This window comes from Chiloscyllium punctatum, chromosome 4, assembly GCF_047496795.1.
Source record: "Chiloscyllium punctatum isolate Juve2018m chromosome 4, sChiPun1.3, whole genome shotgun sequence".
NCBI classification, from domain to species: Eukaryota; Metazoa; Chordata; class Chondrichthyes; order Orectolobiformes; family Hemiscylliidae; genus Chiloscyllium; species Chiloscyllium punctatum.
In genome coordinates, this window is record NC_092742.1 from 36,399,219 (window position 1) to 36,424,201 (window position 24,983).

At 41.8% G+C, this 24,983-nt stretch overlaps 1 protein-coding gene across 3 annotated transcripts in view; it reads right to left on the reverse strand.

Annotated features, from left to right (window-relative positions):
• Positions 1–20,077, reverse strand: part of pcnx4 (pecanex 4) — a 43,555-nt gene extending 23,478 nt beyond the window's left edge. The window contains exons 1-3 of one of the 3 annotated variants that reach the window (XM_072568387.1): positions 19,937–20,077; positions 13,389–14,129; positions 11,770–11,946 (exon numbers count right to left, since the gene is read on the reverse strand). In XM_072568387.1, coding sequence (XP_072424488.1) covers positions 11,770–11,946; positions 13,389–14,077 — 866 coding nt within the window. In that variant the 5' untranslated portion in view covers positions 14,078–14,129; positions 19,937–20,077. The other 2 variants (XM_072568389.1, XM_072568388.1) reach the window with 2 other exon arrangements.
• Between the last annotated feature and the right edge of the window lie 4,906 nt (positions 20,078–24,983).

Genomic DNA, 24,983 nt, shown 5'->3' on the forward strand with positions numbered 1-24,983 from the left:
ATAAAGTTTAGGTTCAAATCAATCATGTGCTAAACTGATCACAGAACAGATTTCACCAATTGAAAAACCAACTGGAACATCAATGTTCTACTTTAAAATGGTTGTTACCTTTAAATATAAAACTACTGAAAAATTCTTAAGCTCTATCACGAATAGGTGGGACTGAAGATAGAACACAGAAGAGAGAGACCAGTACAGCATAGTATAGGCCCTTTGCGCACAATGTTGTGCCAAGCATTTATCTTTAAGATCTAAGATCAACTTATTTACACACACCTCAAATTACTGCCATCCATGTGCTTATCGGGCAGACATTTAAATGTCCCTAATGTCTCTCACTCTACCACTGCTGCTGGCAGTAAGTTCCACACACCCACTATTCTGAGTGTACAGAACTGACTACTGACACCTCCACATAACTCCCTCCAATCACCTTAAAATTATGACCCCTTGTGACAGCCATTTCTGCCCTGGGGAAAATTCTGTGGCTATCTATCTATGCCTCTCATTACCTTGTACACCTCTATCAAGTCACCTCTCTTCCTTCTTCTCTCCAGTGTGAAAAGCCCAAGCTTGCTTATCCTCCCTTCATAGACAAGCCCACCAATCCAGGCAGCATCCTGGTAAATCTCCTCTGCACCCTCTCTAAAGCATCTACATCCTTTGCATAATGGGGCGACCAGAACTGGACACAATATTCCAAGTGTACAGAGCGTAGTGCTGGAGAAGCACAGCAGGTCAGGCAGCATCCAAGGAGCAGGAGAACTGATGTTTTGGGCATAAGCCCTTCACCAGGAATGAGGCTTGTGGATCAGGGCTGAGAGATAAATAGGAGGGGATGGGGTTTGGGGAAAGGGAGCTGAGAAAGCAATAGGTGGATGAAGGCGGGGAGAAGGTGATAGGTCAGAGGAGGAGTGATGGACACGTCCGAGAGCAGTACCGATTTGGAGGATTGGTACTGGGATAATGTGGGGGGAGGGGAAATGAGGAAGCTGTTGAAATCCACATTTATCTCGTGTGGTTGCAGGGTCCCAAGGTGGAATGTGAGGCATTTCTCCTCCAGATGTCGGGTGGTAGTGGTTTGGTGGTGGAGGCTGCATGTCCTTCATGGAGTGAGAGGGTGAGTTGAAGTGTTCAGCCATGGGGCAGTGGGGTTGGTGGGTGCGGGTGTCCCAGAGATGTTCTCTGAAGCAATCCGCAAGAAAGCATCCTGTCTCCTCGATATAGAGGAGACCACACCGGATGAAACATTAACAAAAGTCCACTTACATGACAGTGTAATTTTCAAATAATTTCAGTGCTATCAAGTTATCGAAGTTAACATGTAGGACTGTAATTAATCAACAAGTGCGCTGCAGGTTTTGGGCTGCTGGATTATAACTGGAGGACTGATACACAAGTAGACATAGTGAGAAGAAAAAAGGAGCTTATTTGCTTTTAGACACCAGTAAGTTGTGCACTGTCAGGCAAGAGAGATCACATCTGGAGTGAGACATAGCCCAAGTCAGAATATGTTTCGGGTAATTTAGAGGCAGTGTGGGAATTCAGTGCAGACAGCAGAGATGATTTTGGTTTGCTTTTTTAGTTCATAATTTGTAAAGTTTTTTTTTTACAGGAGAAATTGAAGGATCAGGGGCCCAGCACAAAAGAAAGAGTGATTGGTTAGTAATGGCTGTAATTGGACTATTATGAGTAACTTTCAGATTGAAAATAAATAAGGGAAATATTTATAGGCTACTAACTAAACAATCAGTCATAAATCTTTAAAATAAAATTTAAGAACTAAGAAAATAAAACAGAGATGCAGGGCCAGGCATGTGTTGTACCTACATGATGTGGGAGCTGTTAGACGGCATTGAATGTATAATTTTATTGTTCCATATATTTCAGAAAATACAGTGAAAAGGGTTTTGTCATCACAATCTGGAACCATTCTGAGTTGCAAAAAGAATGAAAAGAAATTACCTAAATAGAGTTCATCTTCTGTTCAAACTGAGTCTCAAGCACAGCTCCAGGGCTTCTGCAAGGTCTCTACAAGGTGCTCAGGGTCTCAAAGAATCACTGCTCTGGGTACAGCAATGATAACACTGATGCCCCAGGAGACTCTGGCTCTGCTGCAGCTGCCAACATCTCGCCATCACTGCCAAGAGTGCCAGGAGTCCCTGCTCTGGGCACTACCACCACCGCCACTGCCGCCACCAAGAGTCTAGGCTTCAGGCCTACTGCAGCCGGGAGTCACCACTCTGGCCATCACCACAAGTACACACTCCAGGTCTACTATCACAAGGAGCCCCTGCTCTGGGCATTGTCACTGCTTCCAAGGGTCCTGATCTACGCTGCTAACACTGCAGTCGCCGCCTCACCGACACTGCTTCAGCTCCAAAGATGAAGAAAGAAAATAAAACAAAGGTAGACGAAAAGGAGAGGATGTTGCCAGCCTGAAGCGGACAGGCTCAGGAGCCCGAACACTATCTACTGTGCTGGCACCACTATCTTGAAAAGGTTGTGGTTTGTACAATTTCCAACACAAGATGTGTTTGACCACATCTGTAGGAAGTGTGAGCAGCTTGAGGAACTCTGGCTCAGGGTTGATGAGCTGGAGTCTGAGCTTCCAACACTGCAACAAATGAGAGTGGGGGAAGAGTTACCTGTGTTTCAGTAGGCAGTCACTGTTTAGATTAACTACCTTGAATTCAGTCAGTGGTCAGGGACTAGAGTGCATAACTACAAGTGAGACAAATAGAGGGATCCAGGAAATAGTGCTGAAAGAGCCTCAGCCCTTGACTTTGTCTAATAGGTTTGAGATTCTTGCTTATATGGACAAGAGCAGGGGTTTTAGGGAGGATGAGCAAACTAACAAAGCATTGCATTTACTGGAAACCATTCAAGAGTGGGGAGAAAACAGAACTGTAATTGTAATCGGAGATAGTACAGTAAGCAGAATAGACACTGTTCTCTGGCCAGGATCAAGAGTCCCAACGGTTATGTTGCCTGCCTGTTGTCTGGGTTCAGGATCTTTCACCTGGGCTACAGAGGTACTTATAGTGGGAGGGGAAAGATCCAGTTGTCATGGTCCATGTGGTTACCAATGATATAGTTAGAAGAAAGAGGTCCTTCTGAAAGAATATGAGTAACTAAGGGCTAAATTAAAAAGCAGAACCAAACCAGTAATTTCCAGATTACTACCTTAGCCATGAGCTTATTGGCACAGGGTCAACAAGATTAAAGACGTAGATGCGTGGCTCAAAGATTGATGTGGGAGTAATAGACAATAGGTGCAGGAGTAGGCCATTCTGCCGTTCAATCCAGCACCACCATTCATTATGATCATGGCTGATCATCCTCAATCAGTATCCTGTTCCTGCCTTATCCCCATAACCCTTGATTCCACTATCCTTAAGAGCTCTATCCAATTCTTTCTTGAAAGTATCCAGAGACTTGGCCTCTACAGCCTTCTGGGGCAGGGCATTCCACACACCCACCACTCTTTGGGTGAAGAAGTTTCTCCTCAACTCTGTTCTAAATGGCCTACCCCATATTTTTAAACTGTGTCCTCTGGGTCTGGACTCACCCATCAGCGGAAACTTGCTTCCTGCCTCCAGAGCGTCCAATCCTTTAATAATCTTATAAGTCTCAATCAGATCCCCTCTCAGCCTTCTAAACTCAAGGGTATACAAGCCCAGTCGCTCCAATCTTTCAACGTAAAATAGTCCCGCCATTCCAGGACATTGAATTCATGGGACATTGGCAACAGTACTGGGAAAGGAGGGAGATGTTCAAATGAGAAGGGCTCCAGCTGGATCATGGTGAGACGCTCTGGAGGCAGGAAGCAAGTTTCTGCTGATGGGTGAGTCCCGAACCAGAGGACACAGTTTAAAAATTATAAGTTCATAAGGTATAAAAGTAGAATTAGGCCAATCAGCCCATTGAGTCTGCTCTGCCATTCGATCATGGCTGATAATGCTCCTCACCCCCATTTTGCTGTCTTCCCTCCATATCCCTTCAACTTATTACCAATTAAAAATCTGTCTAACTCCTCTTAAGTTTGTTCATTGTCCAAGCATCCACCACACTTTGGGGTAGTGAGTTCCACAGATTCACAAACCCTTTGGGAGAATAGTTTCTCCTCAATTCTGTTTTAAATTTGCTACCCCTTATTGTAAGACAATGACCTCTCATCCTAGAATGGCCCAAAAGAGGACATATCTGCTCCATAGCTATTTTACCAACATCTTTTATCATCTTTAATACCTCAATTCGATCTCCCCTCATGCTTCTAAATTCCAGAAAGTATCGGCCTAAACTGTTCAATCTCTTTTCAAATGACAAACCCCTCATCCCTTGGATAAATCTAGTGAACCTCCTATGAACTGCCTCCAATGCCACTACATCTTTCCTCAAATACGGGGACCAAAACTGTGCACAATACACCAGTTGCGGTCTCACCAATACCTTGTATAGTTGCAGCAATACTTCCTTACTTTTATATTCTATGCCTATAGCAATAAAAGCCAACATTCCATTCATTTTCTTTATTATCTTCTGTACGTGCAAGCTAGTTTTCTGTGACTCATGAACAAGTACACCTAGATCCCTCTGCACTGGAGCACTCCAAAGTCTCCCCCCATTAAGATAAGGATTCCGTTTTACACATTGGAAAGGTTTGGCGTTGGACAGGTGTTTACCAAATGGGTCTGAACATTGTATAGTGATCCCAAAGCAGTTGTGGTTACCAATGGATTAGGTTCGGATAGCTTCAGTGTGGGTAGGGGCTGCCGTCGGGGATATCCTCTCTCGCCATTGTTATTTATGTTAATAATTGAGCCACTAGCAGAAGCTATACGGGCTGATCCTAATATAACGGCCCCGAGGATTGGTACAGGTAAACATAAAATTACCCTGTATGCAGATGATGTTCTTCTATTCCTCAGTAGTCCTCTGATGTCCGTACCTCGCTTAATCCAAGTTATTAATACATTTAGCGCATTCTCAGGCTATAAAATTCACTTCTTAAAATCGGAGGCTATGCCAATGGGTGGCCTTGCTATGATACCCCACTTAGTGGATGGATCCCATTTTCCCTTTCGATGGTCCCTGGAGGGTTTCTAATACTTAGGCATTTTTATTACCCCAGTATTTCCTGACTGGGTAGAATAGCATTAATTAAAATGAATATCCTGCCCCGTCTCCTATACCCTATGAGAATGCTTCCGGTGATGCTGCCGAGGCTGGCACTACATAAATTATATGGCTGGTTGGGTTCCTTTATCTGGAATCATAGACAGCCCCTCATTAAGCTGAAGAAGCTACAGCTCCCACAGGCAAGGGGAGGATTGGACTTCCCAGACTTTAGGAAATATCAGTTAAGTTCCTTATTAAGTTACATAGCTGATTGGGTCTTGTTTGATCCACAATCAATCTGGCTGAACATCGAGGCTTCTCAAGTAAAATGCCCATTTATTAACCTTTTATTTTCAGACAAGAGGAAAAGCATTACGGATTACTGTAAAAACCCTATAATACTAAATCCAGTTAAGGTTTGGAATATAATGCGGCAAAATGAGGGCAACTCACATAAAACATCCCCCTATGCGCCGATAGTGGGAGCATGGGGATTCCAACCGGGGTTTACAGACGCCACTTTTAAACTCTGGAGATCCAGGGGTATCTCATGTCTAGGAAGCCTATTTAAAGATGGGGTCTTGATGTCTTTTGAACAGCTGCGTCAGAAATTCGGATTATCTAATAAAGACCTCTATCGATACTTCCAAATTTGAGACTATATACAGAAGAAGACTACGTTATTAGATAGTCTTTATAAATCAGATAGAGAATGTAGAGTACTACGACCAATGGGGGTATCCTCCATCAGTACCATTGATCATTTACTACATGGTGAAGTATCGGGAGATATGGACAATCTACTTAAAACATGGGATCAGGAATTGGGACTGGAAATCTCTATAGAAACATGGAATGACATTTGCGAAAATGCCAGAAGAATCACCATCTGTAACAGAACTCAGGCTATCCAGCTGAAGATACTTCATAGGGTCCATATAGCACTGGATCTATTGGTAAAATTTAAGGCAGGGGCATCTCCAATGTGTCCCAAATGTAAAATAGAGGTGGGCACTCTTGTACATTGTCTATGGACCTGTCATAAGGTTCGTAGATACTCGACTAAAGTAGCAAGTGCCCTGACAGAAATTTTAGGAATGGAAATTAAAGTGGACCCTGTATCTCTCCTTTTGGGCTTTTCGAACGTATTCTCCCTGGACATGTACGGGAAGAGATTATTTTCTATTCTCTCTTTCTGTGCAAGGAAAAATATTTTGGTAAACTGGGTGGCTGAGGGCCCCCTGGACTTTCAAATTGGCACGGATTAATTATGGAATGTATTCCCCTTGACTTCCTTACAAATATGGTGCACCGAAAGACCGAATTATTTTATAAAATATGACAGCCCTTCTTGAATTATATGAATACAGATATTTTGGCAATCCTAACAAGGGCTTTTATTTAATTGAGATTACGACCCTGGCCGGTCCGGGGCCCCTTGGGAGAGGAATCCCGCACGAATACAGGTTTTGTTACATTTAATGTTAACACATTCCAAGCATGTATCTCACTACCCAATTTCTATGTTATCCACTGTTTTTTTTTTCTTTCTCTTATTTGAATAATGTAAGAGACTTAAATATACACTCTGGTTAGTTGAAGGTTAGATTAGTAGTTAGTTGAGTTTTGTTTATTTTTCTCGGTATTTTTCTTTTGTTAAATTTTGGTTATTATATATTTAAGATTTAATTGTATATCAATGTTTGTACTTGAGAGTTTTGTTTATTTTTGTAAACTTGTTAAAATGTTAAATTTCTAATTAAAAATCTATAAAAAAAAGTAAGGGTACCTTCCCATTTTTCAACCCAAATGCATGACCTCGTAATTATCCACGTTAAACACTATTCCACATTTTGGCCCACCCTCCCAATCCATCTATATCCATTTGTAAGGTTCTTATTTCCTCATTGCAATTTACCGTCCTGCCTATTTTTGTGCCATCTGCAAATTTGGCTATGGATCTCTGTATTCAAGTCATTAATATAGATTGTAAATAGCTGGAGTCCAAGGATCGAACCCTGTAGCACCCCACTAGTTACATCTTGCCATCCAGAAAATAAACCATTTATCCCAACTCCGTGTCTTCTGACAATTAGCCAGTCATCGAACCAGACTAATAAATTATCCCTAATCCTATATGATCCAACTTTGTGAATTAATCTTCTGGCTGGTAGAATGTTGTGAGTATTACAGAGATGTGGCTGCAAGGGAACCAGGGCTGGGAACAAAATATCCAAGATGTGTGTCCAGGAAAAGGTCAGGCAGATGGGCAAGGTTGCCTTGTTAGTAAGAAATTAAATATTAAACTGATAGCAAGAAGTGATGGAGAGTCTAAAGGCTGTTTAGGAACTGCAATGGAACAAATAGGGAGTTATGTAAATGCCTCCTAACCATATGTGGGGCAGAAAATAAATCAGGAGATAGAAAAGGCACTACTAGAATAATCATGGTAGACAGGGAACATCAGATCCAAAGAAAAGGAATTTGTGAAACAGATTTTTTGGGGGGAGCAGCTTTTGGTAGAGCCCACGAGGAAACAGGCAATTCTGGATTTGGTGCTATGTAAAGAGAGTGAAGGTGAAGCAACCCTGAGGGAGCAGTGACCATAATACAATAAAATTCACCCTGCATTTTGAGAGGGAGGAGTTGAAATCAGATGTAACAGTACTTCAATTGTGTAAAGATAACTACAAAGATATGATGACAAGAGTTGATTGGAAAGGGAGCCTAATATGGATGTTAGTGGAACAGCAATCATAGGAGTTTTACGGAGTAATTCAGCAGGCACAGCAGAAATTCATACCAAGGAAGAAAAAGCATACTGTGTAGAAGACAAGGCAACCACGACTGACAAGGGAGTTCAGGAAAAGCATAAAAGTAAAAGAAAAACATACAATTTGGTGAAGATTAGGGGAAAGCCAGAAGGTTGAGAAGCCTTTAAAAACCAGCAGAGGATAACTAAAAAAGGCAGGAGAAAATGAAACATGAGGGTACGGTAGCTAGTAATATATTAAAAAATTGTAAGAGCTTTATTTAAATATATAAAAAGGTCAAAGGGACAAGAGTGGACATTGGACTGCTGGAAAACGAGGTTGGAGAAATAGTACTGAGGACAAAGAATAGATACTTTGCATCAGTCTTCACAGTGGAAGACATGGTGGAGGCATACCAGAAGAGAGTTGGGGTCAGATGTGAATGTAGTGGCCATCACTAAGGAGAAGACACTGAGGAAATTGAAAGGTCTGAAGGTGGATAAATCATTGGACTGATGAGTTCTGAAGGAATTAGCTGAGGAGATTTTGGAGGTGATCTCTCAGGAATCACTGGAGTCAGGGGCATCCCAGAGGACTGGAAAATTACTAATATTACTTGTTTAATAAGGGAGGGAGGCAGAAGACAGGAAATTATTGGCCCATAACCCTGATCTCAAACGTGGCAAGATTTTAGAATCAATTATTCAGGATCAGATTGCAGGGTACAGGTTGACTGTTGGACTATAAACCTGGTGTTGTGTGATTTTTAACTTTGTGCACCCCAGTCCAACACCGGCATCTCCAAATCATGGTAAAATAGGGTTGAGTCAGTATGACTTCATCAAGGAGAAGTCATGCCTGACAAATTTGTTAGAATTTTTTTTTACAGAAGTAATGATCAGGTTAAGCAAAGGACAGCCAGTGGATGTGATTTGTTTAGATTCTCAGATGGCCTTTGATAAGATGCCACACAGAAGGCTGCTAAACAAGATTAGACCCAATGGTGTTAGGGGCAAGGTATGGCATGGATAGAAGATGGGCTTACAGGCAGAAGGCAGAAAGCGGGGATAAAGAGGTCTTTTTGGGATGACAGCTAGAGAGTAGTGGAGTTCCGCAGGGATCAGTGTTGGGACCACAACTATTCATGTTATACATTAAAAGTCTGAATGATGGAACTGAGGGCATTCTTGCTAAGTTTGTAGATGACACAAAGATTGGTGGAGGGATAGGTAGTATTGAAAACGCAAGGAGGCTGCAAAAGGACTTGGACATGCAAGGTGAGTAGGCATAGAAGTGGCAGGTGGAAAACAATGTATTAAAAAGTGTGAGAGTTATGCACTTTGGTAGAAAGAAGACGTGTATACATTTTTCTAAATGGGGAAAGGCTTTTGAAATGATATTCCAAGGTACATGGGAGTCTTAGTTCAGAATTCTCTTAATGTTAACATGCAGGATCAGTTAGCAGTTAGGAAGGCAAATGCAATGTTTGCATTATTTCAAGAGTGTTAGAATACAGTTGCAGGAATGTACTGCTGTGACTGTATAAGGCTCTGGTCAGACTGCATTTGGAATGTCGTCAGCAATTCTGGGCCCCATATCTAAAGATGGATTGCTGGCATTGGAGAGGTCCAGTGGTGCCTTACAAGAATGATCCCATGAATGAAGTGTTTGTCATACGAGGAGTAGCTGAGGACTTTGGGTCTGTATTTAATGGAGTTGAGCAGGATTGGGGGAGGGGGTTCTTATTGAAACCTACAGATAGCGAGTTTTGAGAAGATTTGTAGCTCAGGTTGCGGTTCTGGATGTAAGTTTGCTTGCTGAGCTGGAAGGTTCGTTTTCAGACGTTTCGTCACCATACTAGGTAACATCATCAGTGAGCATCCGGTGAAGCACTGGTGGTGATGTCATTGATGTCATTTTCTGAGGTGACCATTTCCTGTGGTGATGTCATTTCCTGTTCTTTTCCTACATTGGACAAACAGGCAGAAAACTAGGCACCAGGATATATGAATATCAACTAGCCACAAAAAGACATGACCCACTCTCACTAGAATCTTTACTTACAGTTGAGGAAGGACACCACTTTGACTGGGACAACACATCCATCCTAGGAGAAACCAAACAGAGACAAATGCGCAAATTCCTAGAAGCATGGTACTCCAACCAGAACTCTATCAATAAACACATCGACTTGGATCCCATTTACCACCCCCTGAGGAAAAGTACAGGAAATGACACCATTATAGTACCACCAACCCAAGGAAACATTAACACATAAATAAAAAGCGGGCCATACCACGCGAGCCATACCACTAGTGCTTCACCGGAGGCTCACTGATGATGTTACCTAGTATGGTGACGAAACATCTGAAAACAAACTTTCCAGTTCAGCGAGCAAAGTTTCATCCAAACTTACAATTACTGAGAGGCCTGGATGTGGAAAACATGCTTCCACTAGTAGGAGTGACTAGGACTCTAGGGCACAGCCTCAGAGGGAAAGGACAACCCTTTAGAGGGTGTCTGTGGAATTCATTGCCATAGAAGGCTGTGAAGGCTAAGTCATTGAGTGCATTAAAGCAGAGATAGCTAGATTCTTGATTGATAAAGGGGAATCACGGATTATAGGGAGAAGGAAGGAAAATGGGGTGAAGGACTATATCAGCTATGATCGAATAGTGATGTAGACTTGATGGGCCAAAAGGCCTAATTAAGTCGCTATATTTTAGTCTCTTTGACTTCCGGTTTTAAAATAAGAACAGGAAATAAGTTATACAAATCTCCTGCTGCACGAATAAAACGTTTGTAACTGAGTTTACAAAGCATTACTTGGTAACGGACAACAAAAGGTTTTGTACCTAACACAATAGTAGTGTCATTTTCAGGAAATACATGTACATTAAGGTGAGGCAATCAAACATTCTTCCAAATAATGTCTACATTATGCCATTTGTTTTCTTTAATGATTCAGTTCCTTGGATATTTACTCCTATTGAATATGATATATTATTTTCAAGATTGCATACTCTGATGATAATTGGTAATGAAATACAGGTATTTTTCTCCTCACCTTAACAACATAAATTGACATAGAATGTGCTAAACAAAGTATTTACATCACAGTTTTTGAAAATAATAGAGTCTAATTTTTTATATAACATTTACAAATTCTAATTGCAGATTTTTTACAACCCTGATATATCACATCAATGAATCATAAATTTTAGGAAGTTTTGTATTTTAATGCCTATTATTTACTCAATTAGTTGAGGCAGAGGGTTCCAACAGTTAAAACTTTAGTACAGCTGGATTAGAAAACAGATTTGCAATGGTGACTGTCCACTGATCCTTACTGGAAATACATGAGATGAGGACAAGATTGAACTCATACATGATATCATTTGAATGATCAGCACTGTCATTCACTTTCAAGTCTCACACAAATGACTAAATGTAACTCTGGCAAAGTACTGAAGGGCCTCTGAAAGTATCTCAAAAAATTAATGCCTTTAGAAGGGGAGAGTAGGAAAGAATATTTATCAGCGGGGATAAATTATTGGCTCTCTCATGTGGAGTGAAAAATGAAAAGCATTAACCTACAAATTAGACTAATGTAGTGAATCAGGATCAGTTTGATATGCAGAATCTGAATTCAATAACAACCGCTTCGTAATCCACATGCTCCAAAGGGCATCTGCACAATCACCAAGATGCTGTATTAGCGAGGTCCTGAAAGAATGGGATTCTGAAAGACCAACAAATATCCAATGGCCATCATAAAATATACTATAACCTATGTATTACAGGATGAGGCAATAATCACATGAAACTTTTAAGCTGATGAAAGAACTGCCTTTTTATCTTCATGTTTTTACATTTGTGAAGATTTAAATCTTACCTTAAATTGGTTGCCATGGGTGAACCTCCAAGCCCAAATTCTAAGACTTGTTCAAGAACCCATAAGAAAAGTGCATCCACAGGAGGCAAAATACCAACTGCCCAGATGACAGGCAGAAATACAAAAATAATGTGAAAAATCTGATTTATTTGAAGCAGGGTTGGGTTTACTGTAAATCTGAGGAAAGAAAAAGTCAATTAACTTCAAAGCACTATTGTACAAGATACTTCAGCTATCTACCTCACTATTCAAAATCCAACATCCAGATTCAGAAAGCCTACCATTAGTTAAATATTACAAGTAACTAAAATTTCCTCAAGACTGGAACATAATATTGATAAATTATGTTTACCAACAATGGAATGGAATTCCAAGCTATTGATACGTAATCAGAAGAGAGAGTCAACATTACACATTCTAATTCCTTTACCCACAAAATTAAGTTTCTAAATTCCATCAATCTCCATGTTTAGAAGATATAAAATTCAGCTCTTCTTTTGGAGCTGACTGGCTAATTTCACTTCTCTAGTGCAAGTAACATTAGGTCAACTGCAAATTAGAGTCATACTCAACATATACAAACTTTCCTTAAACATGAAAATGAAGATAATTTACTGAACCTTTTATATTTAACCCCAGTTCATGAAAATTATTCAACTTTCTAAAACTCAAAGCATCAATATTTTTCACTGTCAGGCAACTGTCTGTGTGGAGGTTGTACATTCTCCCTGTGTTTGGGTGGGTTTCCCGCAGGTGTTCCAATTTCCACTGACAGTCCAAAGAAGGAGATTCCAATATGTAGACTTGGTGGCATGGTGGCTCAGTGGTTAGTATTGCTGCCTCACAGCACGAGGATCCCAGGTTCGATTCCAGCCTCGGGCGACTGTCTGTGTGGAGTTTGCACATTCACCCCATGTCTGTGTGGGTTTCCTCCGGGTGCTCCGGTTTCCTCCCACAGTCCAAAGATGTGTAGGCCAGGTGAACTGGCCATGCTAAATTGCCCATAGTGCTAGGTGCATTAGTCAGAGGGAAATGAGTCTGGGTGGGTCGATGTGGACTGGTTGGGCCGAAAGGCCTGTTTCCACACTGTTGGGAATCTAATCTATGAACTTCTATGATTCTATATTCAGGTTTGGTGGACTGACCATGCTAAATTGCCCACAGTGTCCAGGGATGTGTAGGTGAGATGGATTAGCTATAGGAAATGCAGGGTCATAGGGATAGGGTAGGGAGGTGGGTCTAGGTGGAATGCTCTTTGGAAGGTCAGTGTGAACGTGATGAGGCGAATGGCCTGCTTCCACACTAAGGATTCTATGATTTTAATATTTTCAAATACACAGCCCTAATTTGCAAGGAACTAAAAGCCATTTCGGAATTTAAACTAGACCAATACGAAAGAAAATCCAACTTTATTTTTTCTAACAATTTCCAAGTTGAAAAAATATTCATACTTAAGTCACGTATCCAGTCATATCAGTAGTGGTATTTTTAAAAACACGAAAATTGGAATGCAAATTCACAATTGAAAATCAAGTCAAAATCTGAACCCAAACATAAATGTAGTCACTTAATTCTAGAACCAACTCCCTCACCAAATCAAAGATTAAAAAAAAATTTACCTGTAAGCAAGATCCATTGCAATGAAAAGAAAAATGTAAAGTGGTCTGGTAAGTGCATTGATTTCATATGTATCTTGTGGTTGGAATGTGGCAGTCTCCACCGCAGTATTTATGATTAAAGAATATTCTCCAATGCACACTGTTACCCAACCAAAAACGAAAAGCACAAAAGTTGCCCCTGTGTTGGTATATAGTAGCATTAAGCTGTTAGGTAGTAAATAAAATGTTCCAAGGCCACATAATGCTCCAGCTAGGATGGAATGAAAAACTGTATTGATTAAATACTTTTTTCCAGGTATGATAAATTTTATTGTCTCTGGCCCAGCACAGCTGGAAAAATCAAATTCATCCTCATCTGCCAAAGTATTTTCAGATGGAAATATTTCAACTGTCACATTCTTTTGTCTGACCCATACGCTCATGCCTTGGACAATGAAGGCTGCCAGCAACATCAATCCTGCAGCAAGGACTGATGCCCAACAATTGTTTAATATATTTAGTTGGTAAAGAACAGTCCCTACACCACCAAAAACCCATGGTATCAGAAACAAAATAATTTGGTTAACATAAATGTAAGGCGGAGCACAGTATCCAAGTTTGAAGCGTGGTCCTCCTAGTATCGTCTGTGGAAACCGTTTCCAAAAGAATTCCTGTTTGTAGTCGTTTAGTAGTGGAACATCTGGACCCATCCTGATTTTGCACAATTCTTACTTTGTTAGTGTTTCCATAATGCGATTTTGCCTAGGAATGTCAGAATTTGACAGTTAGGAATATAAACATTAACTCCACTATTATACCAAGTAAACAAGCACATAAAATTTGGCATCACGTTTTCATTATAATTCAAAGCAACAGTGTAGGACACGTTTACATGTGGTGGAGGCAAACATGCGTGTGAAAAAAATTACCAAACATATTGACTCACTATTCAATGTACAAACATCCTAAAAAAAGCTGAAAGGTATTCAGTGCTGTGGGTAACTGAGAACCTGTAGTTAAGTTCCATGTTTATTGTGATCCTGCTGCAACCCAAATGCAAAAACTAACTTATTTATGTAACACAGCAAATTTACTAAATTAGTATTTCAAACTGGTTCTGTTTTTCAGATGTTACCAATACTGAATGATAACCTTCACAAACATATCTTAGTATTTATCGATCACTTGCTTAAGATACAAGTAAAACCTCTTAATCCCATATAGTTGCATTAAATGTTTTTGAAATACCTCCCACAGCATCCACTTAAAATGTAAATATTTTATCCTTTATTAGTTTTTTTTTCCTTTCTTGCCCCCAAAGAATTACTTTTTGCAGTTGTCTACACAATTATAATCACCACTTTACCTCCCCCTTGCCAAACATGGATTTTTAATTATTGCTAATATATTCATAGGTACTACTCAGGAGTCTCAAATGTTCAGGCATGAAGTAATATAGGAACAGGGGAAAATAATATAGTTTGAATTATTATTTGCTTTGAAAGACATTTGCTTTTTTATTTGAATAATTTGCTCCTGGAAGATAAGCTTCAACACAGGTTGGTTGTGCTGGGCAGCCTATTTCAGTGTTATATATATATATATACTCAATCTCTGGATTCTGTTCTACCATTCAGTGAAATCATGGCTGATGTAAATCTCAATTACCTACTTGGGCTTTCTGTCTTAAGTTTAACAAAAATTCACCTCAGTCTTTAATGTTTCAACTAATCCTGTAGCAATGGCCATCAAAGGACATGCTCCTAACATTCATTATTTTTGCGTAAAAATGAAATTTCTGATTTCATTTGAAGAAATTGTATTTGAAGATCATTTTCCCTTGTAATAGATTGCCCATGTGGGAATATGGTTTATTTTTAAGATCCCCAATGATTTATATATTTTCATAATATCTAACACTTTAACAAGTGTCCGTTCTGAGAGGAACCAGTGACTTGCAGTAATGTCACTGGTCTAGCAACCCAGAATCCCATCTTATTGTTCTAGGAACATGAGTTTGAATCCCACCATAGCACATGACGGAATTTGAGTTGGTAATTCAAATAAAAACCTGGAATTCAAAGCTACCTTAATGGTACCATGTAACAGTGGATTGTTGTAAAAAATCAATCTGATTCACTAATATCCTTCAGTAAGGAAGTCTGACATCCTCACCTAGTCTGGTCTACCTGTGACCACAGACCCATAACAATGTCAATGACTCCTAAATTTGGGATGGGTAACAAACAATGACCCAGCTAGCAACATCCATATCCCCTGAACAAATAAAACAACAAGCCTCAAAGTTTGACTTGCTGTAATCATAATATCAAACATGATCAAAATGTTTCACACATTCTTAGAGTCATAGAGATGTACAGCACGGAAACAGACCCTTCGGTCCAACCTGTCCATGCTGACCAAATATCCCAACCCAATCTAGTCCCACCTGCCAGCACCTGGCCCATATCCCTCCAAACACTTGCTGCTCCTATACCCATCCAAATGCCTCTTAAAATGTTGCAATTGTACCAGCCTCCACCACATCCCCTGCCAGCTCATTCCATACACGTTCCTCCCTCTGCATGAAAAAGTTGCCCGTTAGGTCTCTTTAATATCTTTCCCCTCTCACCCTAAACCTATGCCCTCTAGTTCTGGACTCCCTGACCCTAGGGAAAAGACTTTGTCTATTCATCCTACCCATGCCCCTCATAATTTTTTTAACCTCTATAAGGTCACCCCTCAACCTCCGATGCTCCAGGGAAAACTGCCCCAACATGTTCAGCTTCCCCCCATAGCTCAAATCCTCCAACCCTGGCAACATCCTTGTAAATCTTTCCTGAATCCTTTCAGGTTTCACAACATCTTTCCGATAGGAAGGAGACCAGAAGTGCACGCAATTTACTAACAGTGGCCTAACCAATGTCCTGAACAGCTGCAACGTGACTTCCCAACTCCTGCACTCAATACTCTGACCAATAAAGGAAAGCATACCAAACGCTTTCTTCACTATCCTATCTACCTGTGACTCCACTTTCAAGAAGCTATGAACCTGCATTCCAAGGTCTCTTTGTTCAGCAACACTCCCTAGGACCTTACCATTAAGTGTATAAGTCCTGCTAAGATTTGCTTTCCCAAAATGCAGCACCTCGCATTTATCTGAATTAAACTCCATCTGCCACTTCTCAGCCCATTGGCTCATCTGGTCCAGATCCTGTTGTAATCTGAGGTAACCCTCTGCACTGTCCACTACATCTCCAATTTTGGTGTCATCTGCAAACTTACTAACTGTACCTCTTATGCTCACATCCAAATCATTTATGTAACTGCCAAAAAGTAGAGGACCCAGCACCGATCCTTGTGGCACTCCACTGGTGAGTCTGAAAAACAACCCTCCACCACCACCCTCTGTCTTCTACCTTTGAGCCAGTTCTGTACATCTAAACCTGACACAAACACTATTCTTTCAAAATATACTTTATTTCCCATCCATCTATGCCTCACAGTTATTAGTTGCAATTTGATAGCACAGCATTTACAGCTATATAATATGATCGGGCAGAATCAGCATGGCTTCATAAAGGAGAAATTATGCATGCCAAATTTACTAAAATTCTTTGGGAAGGTATCAAAATTATTTGGGAAGGTATAGGTTATGGGGAAGTAGTGGATCTAATACATTTGGATTTTCAGAAGGCATTTGATGATACAATATCACAGACTAGGCTACTTCATAATGGTGTTGCAGATAGTAATTAACATAGACAGAAGACTGGCTAACGTATAAGACAAGACTCGGAATAAGAGGAGTATTTTCAGCAATGGCAACCTGGAATGAGTGATCTGCAATATGGATCACTGCTGTGCTCAAAATTACTTGCAATACAGGTATATGTTGATGACCCAGATGAGGAAATTGAATACACGATGGCCAGATTTGCTAATGATGCAAAAACAGGTGGGAAGGTAAATGATGAGGATGACACAAGGAGTCTGCAGAGGGATATAGACAGGTTATGGGTGGACAAAAATTTGGCAGATGGAATATAATGTGGTGAACTTTGAAGTTACCTATTTTTGGCAGGAAGAATAGAGGAGTGAATATTTAAATGGAGAAAAACTGCAGAAACCTACAGAGCAGAGGGATTTGGGAGTCCTTGTCCATGAGGCTCAAAAAGGTAGCATTCACATTCAGCAGATAATAGCAGAAGACAAATGGAATCAGGCCTTAATTTCAAAGGAAATGGAGTATAAAAGTAGAGAGGTTTTGCTAAAACTATGCAAGGCACTTGTCAGTCCACAGCTGGATTACTGTGAATATCTGTGTACCCCTTATCTAGGGAAAGCTATACTGTCATTGGAGGCAATCCAGACAAGATTCACCGGTTTAGTACCAAATACTGAGGGAGGAGAGATTGATTATGTTTGGCTTGAACTCACCAGAATTGAGAAGAATAACTGTGACTTTATTAAAACATACAGGTTTTGGGGGATTTGACAGGGTAGATGTGGAAACTTTTCCCTTATGGGAGAATCTTATAGGACCAGAGGGCATAATCTCAGAATATGGAGTCGCACATTTAAGGTAGAGATGAGAAGGAATTTCTTCTCTCAGAAGGTAGTGAATCTTTGGAATTCTTTACTACAGAGGGCTCTCAAGGCTGGATCATCAAGTATATTCAGATAGATTTTTAATCAATGAGGGAATCATTGATTATAGGGTTATAGCAAAAAGATAGGAAAGTGGGGTTGAGAATTATCAGATCAGACATGATCTCGTTGAATAGGGGCACAGGCTTGTTGGGTTGAACGCCATTCTGCTCCTACACCTTACAGCCTTATACTATGCTTTTTATCCATTGTTTATGTGACAGTCTGGGTATTGCAGATCCCCCTTAGAACAGTGAAAACCACAATTTCCATGATGACTCTCACCATATGACATTTCCATTTGCCTCACCAGAGTTGAAGATCCTCAGCATCCAAGCCTGGAAAGAATGTTTAACCAAAACCCAAGGCCAGCCTATAATGGTTGAAAGCTCTTGCATCTATTTCTATCATAAATAATTAAATTTTATAGAAAGAGAGGAGTAGGTCATTTGGCCCTTTAATGGCCCTTTAATTTGGCTTCACCATTCATTACGGTAAAAGCTGATTATCCAACTCCAAAAGTTAAACATTCTAGAGGTTGAATTACAGTACTGAGAAACTTAATCAGAAACCTCCTTTTCTATTTTGTCTTTTCCAATCCCCTTTAATTTTGGAGGGTATTCTTCACAAGTGTCAATATCTGTAGATATTCAGCCATTTATGCATAATTTGGAGATATAATAGTCAAGGAAGCCCAATTTCCATTCAAATGTAGTTTAGTTGACTTCACTAAAAAGCAGTCAAGATGCAGAATCTAGACTTAACTTTCCTTCCTTACCCAATAGTCTGGGATCAATTTCAGCATCTCTACTTTTATGTTGGTTGAGATCAAAACACTGAGCAAAATCTAAGGATGAACATGGATTGCTGATGTTCTGCAAATCTCAGTTATAACAAGCAATTGAGGAACCAGTTAATGTGTTTACATACCAACTAGAAAGCATCTTGAATTGCCTAGCGATATAATAATTAATGTAAGTTTGCCAATTGCTTGACATTTATAGAAATGAATCACACCTCATATGTTTTCAAAACAATTATGATCTAATTTAAGTTTCATTTACCTGATTCACTCTCTGTAAGAAACAAAACTTACACAAACCAAGAGGACTTGGGAAGTAGTCAATGCTTTAGTTTACTACTAAAGCTTAACAGGAGTTAGTTAGCTCACCTAATAGCTAGCTGGCTTGAGGTGCAGAGAACCCAATAGCATGGATTCAATTTGCATATTGGCTGAGGTTACCAGCCCCAATGTTTTGGCTTGTCTGAGACTTGGTGATCTTCAGATTAAGAAACCACCAGTCACCTCTCTCGCAAATGAGATAGTAACCCTATGACCCAGTAGCACAATGGCGACTTTATCGAAAGCTTAACTGACAAAAGTTGGAAATAAGTATTGCACTACTCTTGTACTGTTGAGGGTAATGGCAACAGCTACTTAAGCTTGAACCCAAACTTTCTGAGCACTCAGATCCCATCACTGAAAGCTTGTCAACAACCGATATAACCGTTACAAGTTCAGGATCTGCTGCAGATTACCTTGTTGGGTACAATACTTAACTTAAAAAACCTTAAGTTTTCCAATAAACTAGATATCTTTACCAGACAAAGGAGACATGCATAAACATACATTTAAGTCAAGTCATTCGGAGCTACGCTCCAAGTGAAAGTCGGCATTGTAAATCAAAATTATACACGGAGATCGACAATTTCATTGCAGTCCGGATAAGAGTAGACAACAGGTTAATCACACGATTCTCGCAGAATGTATTTCACCAACATGAAGCAGCCCTAGTAAAGGAGAGACTGGCCTTACGGCTCAGTGGCCACTCTCGATGCCGTAGCTGCCGTGAACCCTCCCCTTCTCACCGATACATGTTTCTATGGCACAGACCGTAAACAGTCAACACCCAACATACACAGATCGTTAAAATATCTCCAACAACTGCGCCGGACTCCCGCTCCGTTTCCTCCCGGCCTGACTCCCGAGATTAAACACCAACGACTGCACCGCCCCCCGGACATTTTACACATTGGTCACTTAGCCAAGAATGCTGCCGCCAACGCGCATGTGCCTGACCTCTCACCACCTGCTCGATGACGTCATCCGGCGTGCGGACGCCTGCGCCTGCGCCAGCCTCAGACTCTGGCCACTACAATCTTGGGGAAACATGCATAGTATCTAAGTTGGAGTATAACCTGGTGTTGTGTGATTTTTAACTTTGTACACCCAAGTCCAACACCGGCATCTCCAAATCATGACTTTTAGAGTAGTAATGTTTTAAACTTCATAGTGTTAAGTAACTTCACTGGTGTATTCCCTTTTCAGATTTTATTTCTCTCACCCCCCCCTCCCCCCCCAATATAGCTTACAACATTTGTAAAGTTTATTCAGGGACATGGGATTCACTGACATTGCGAAGGTGGTGGTGGACATTACAAAAAAACACCTTTGACCACAAGTCCATCAGGAAGTGGTCAGCACATAGTGTCCTTGAGAACCTTCGGGAAAAGGAGAGGGCGGATCCTTTCGAGCAGTTCCCTGGGCAGCCTATCAAAGTCATTTGGCAGAACGCTTCATCGCCAGAACTTTCAAACAAGCACCAAGACTAGTGGTGAGAAGGGCTCTGCTGGTGAGATCCTTTATGCAGGCCCGGATTCTCTGCCCCACCACACGCTGCCTTCGAAGCGGCTGTGGAGGGGACGAGACTGTCACACACCTCCTTCTGGAATGTGCCTATGCAAAGGAAGTCTGGAGGGGAGTGCAATGGTGTTTGTTGAGGTTCGTCCCGAGCAGCTCTGTGACGCGGGACTCCGTGCTGTAGGTCTGTTGCCTGGGTCGCACACTGAGGTGAACATCAACTGTGCCTGGAGGGTCATCAACTCGGTGAAAGTCGCTCTTTGGTCTGTCCGAAACCAGTTGATCTTCCAGCTGAAGGAGTTGACCCCGACTGAGTGTTGCAGACTGGCACATTCCAAGGTCCAGGAAAGTGTGTTGAGGGACGCGCTGAAGCTTGGGGCAGCTGCGTGGGGAAAGACCACCATGTAAGGTCTGCCTGCCTAAGAAGAACAGGGCGCCCACTCAGTAATTGTGCTCCTCTGATGCTTCAGCAGAATATCTGGGTAGTCAATGTACAGATTTGTACATAAGAATGATTAATTCCGATCTCTCTATGTAAAGAAATGTAATGTATATGTATGTATGGCATCATCAATTGTATAGAAATTGAAATGATTTTATGAATAAAGTGTATTTTTGAAATTAAAAAATTACAAAAACATTGTGATTCTTCTCTGACCACTGTCTCCTGCTGGCTGACTGTCACCTACAGGACAAGCAGTTGGCTGGTAAGGGAATGTGGAAGCTGAACACAAAGTTGTTGATCCCAGTAATTGAACAGCTGAAGAGGCTTCGTGTAGGTTTGAGAACTATGAAGCCCCTCTTTGAGTCTCCAGTGGACTGGTGGGAAACTATAAAAGGGAACATCAAGAGGTTCTTCATCCTCAAAGGTGTTCAGGAGGCGAGACAGAGGCCGGGAAACTGTTCAAACTCCAGGAAAGTATGCAGAATTGCTCCTGCTGAAGACGATGGGGGTCGATGTCACAGAGGACCTCCAGGAGATGAAGGGCCAGCAAGCCTCGCTCTGCCTCAGAGGCCTCCAAGATATTCTTCCAGTCTAAGGTCCGCTCTGTGGAGCAGGACGAGAGGTGCCCACATTTCTTTTTCCAGAAGGTGCACAAGGAGAACTCCATGCTCAGCAGCCTGAAGGAAGATGGCTCAGTAACGTCATCTTAGACTGACATCATGAGGATCAGCAAATCCTTCTATGCCAGTCTGTGTGACTCGAAGCCAATTGACAGCGTGGCCTCCCAGTCATTCCTGTCCTTTATCACTGAGGTGTAGACAACAGAACATGGGAGACGTTGGACCAGCAGCCATCTCTGGATAAGCTGACCAAGGACCTTGAGTCCTTTGAAAAGAATAAAACTCCTGGAAGTGACGGCTTACCGGTTGAGTTCTATTCTACTCTATGGAATTTGATTGCCAGGACCTGCTGGAAGTGTATGTCATAATGCTTCTGGCAGGTACCATGAGCAAATCCATGAGGAAAGGCATCATCACCCTCATCTTTTATTTCTTTCTTATCTTTCTTTTTCATATATATTTAAGTGCATTGTTTGGTTTTAGGTAGTTCATATAAAGCCAAGCTTACAATGGCAGGGGACCTCAGACCCGTGGCATATGCCTCTTGCTTGATGTGGGAGCTTAGGAACATGTCTGACATTCCTGACTGTTACACTTGCAAGAGGTGTGTCCAGCTGCAGCTTTTGTTTGACCACATGATGGCTCTGGAGCTGCAGATGACCTCACTGTGGAGCAGTGGATAGCACGTTTAGTAAACTGGTCACACCGCAGGTTAGAATTGCTGAGGGAGACAGTGAATGGGTGACCAAAAGACAGAAAAAGAGTAGGAAGGTGGTGCAGGTGTCCCCTGCGGTCATCTCCCACCAAAACAGGTATACCATTTTGGGGGAGATGGCTCACCAGGAGAGGGCAGCAGTTGCCAGGATCATGGCATCGTGGCGGGCACTGCTGTTCAGAATGGTGGGAAAAAGACTCGTAGGGCCATAGTCATAGTGGGTTCTATTGTGACGGAAGTAGATAGGCGGTTCTGTGGCCAAAAACAGGACTCCCGGATGGTATGTTGCCTCCCAGGTGCTCGGATCAGGGATGTCACCGATCGGCTACAGAGCATTCTGAAAGGAGAGGGTGAACAGCCAGTTGTCTTGGTGCATATAGGCACCAACAATATAAGTAACAAATGAGTTGAGGTCCTGAAAGAAAAATTCAAGGAGCTAGGAGAGATGTTAAAGAGGAGGACCTCAAAGGTAGTGATCTCGGGATTACTACCAGTGCCATGTGCTAGCCAGCATAGAAATGAAAAAATAGGCAGGATGAACACGTGGCTTGAGAGATAGTGTAGGAGGGAGGGGTCCAGATTTGTTGGACATTGGGACTGTTTCTGGATGGTCCACATCTGAACCAGACCGGAACCAATGTCCTTGGGGAGTTTTTGCTACTGCTGTTGGGGAGGTTTTAAACTCATGTGGCAGGAGACTGGGAACCAGAAGAGAAAACAAATAGGCAGCGAGATGGAGACTGTAAGAATCATGAAGATAGCATTAAGAAAGGGAAGAGTAGGCAGAGAGCAGATGGGTGCAAAAGAACAGATGGCCTGAAATGCATCTACCTTAATGCAAGGAGTATAGTGTGTAAGGCTGATGAACTTAGGGCTTGGATTGGTGCCTGAGAGTATGACGTTATTGCAATCACACAGACTTGGTTGAAGGAAGGGCATGATGATTGGCAACTAAATGTTCCAGGATATAGACATTTCAGACAGGGCAGGGAGGGAAGTTAAAGGGGGGGAGGGGGGTGGAGTTGGTCAGGGTTGATATCACAGCTGTGGTAAAGGAGGACATTATGGATGTCTTGGATAGTGAGGCATTATGGGTGGAGCTGAGAAATAAGAAAGGTGCAGTTACATTGTTGGGGCTGTATTACAGGCCTCCTAACAGTGAGCATGAGGTAGAAGAATAAATAGGTAAACAGATTATGGAAATATGTAGAGGCAATAGGGTAATGGTGATGGGAGATTTTAATTTTCCCAGCATTGACTGGGATACACTTAGCATTAGAGGTCTGGATGGGGTAAAATTTATAAGAAGCGTCCAGGAGAGTTTTCTAGAGCAGTATGCCAATAGTCCAACCAGAGAAGGAGCCATGGGTGAGATTCTGGATGATTACTTTGCATCAGTGTTCACTGAGGAGAGGAACATGATGAATCTTGAGATTAGAGATAGAAGTTTGACTAGTCTGGATCACATTGACATATGTAGGGAGGATGTGTTGGGTAGGTTAGAGGTAATTAAGGTGGACAAATCCCCAGGACCGGATGGGATCTATCCCAGGTTGCTGAGGAAGGCGAGAGAGGAAATAGCTGGGGACCTTACAGTTATCTTTGTGGCATCCTTAAATACAGGTGAGGTACTGGAGGACTGAAAGGTTGCTCATGTTGTCCCCCTGTACAAGAAGGGTAGTAGGGATATTCTGGGTAAGTACAGGCCAGTGAGCCTGACATCAACTTGAGGAAGTGGCCAAGTTGATAGCTGAAGGAAGGGCTGTTGATGTCATATACATGGACTTCAGTAAGGCGTTTGATAAGGTTCCCAATGATAGACTAATGGAGAAAGTGAAGTCACGTGGTGTGCAGGGTGTTCTAGCTAGGTGGTTAAAGAACTGGTTGAGCAACAGGAGACAGAGAGTAGTAGTTGAAGGGAGTTTCTCGAAATGGAGAAAGGTGATCAGTGGTGTTCCACAGGGGTCAGTGTTGGTGCAACTGTTGTTTCTAATATACATAAATGATCTGGAAGAGGGCACTGTTGGTATGATCAGCAAGTTTGCAGATGACACGAAGATCGGTGGAGTAGCAGAAAGCATAAGGGACTGTCAAAGAATACAGGAGGATATAGATAGACTGGAGAGTTGGGCGGAAAAATGGCAGATGGATCAGAGTTTTGGAGAAGATTTGTAGCTCGGGTGCTCGTTGTTGTGGTTCTGTTCACCGAGCTGGGAATTTGTGTTGCAGATGTTTCGTCCCCTGTCTAGGTGACATCCTCAGTGCTTGGGAGCCTCCTGTGAAGCACTTCTGTGATGTTCCCTCCAGCATTTATAGTGGTTTGTCTCTGCCGCTTCCGGTTGTCAGTTCCAGCTGTCCGTTGCGGTGGCCGGTATATTGGGTCCAGGTCGATGTGCTTAGTGATTGAATCTGTGGATGAGTGCCGTGCCTCTAGGAATTCCCTGGCAGTTCTCTGTTTGGCTTGTCCTATAATAGTAGTGTTCTCCCAGTCAAACTCATGTTGCTTGTCATCTGAGTGTGTGGTTACTAAGGCTAGCTGGTCATG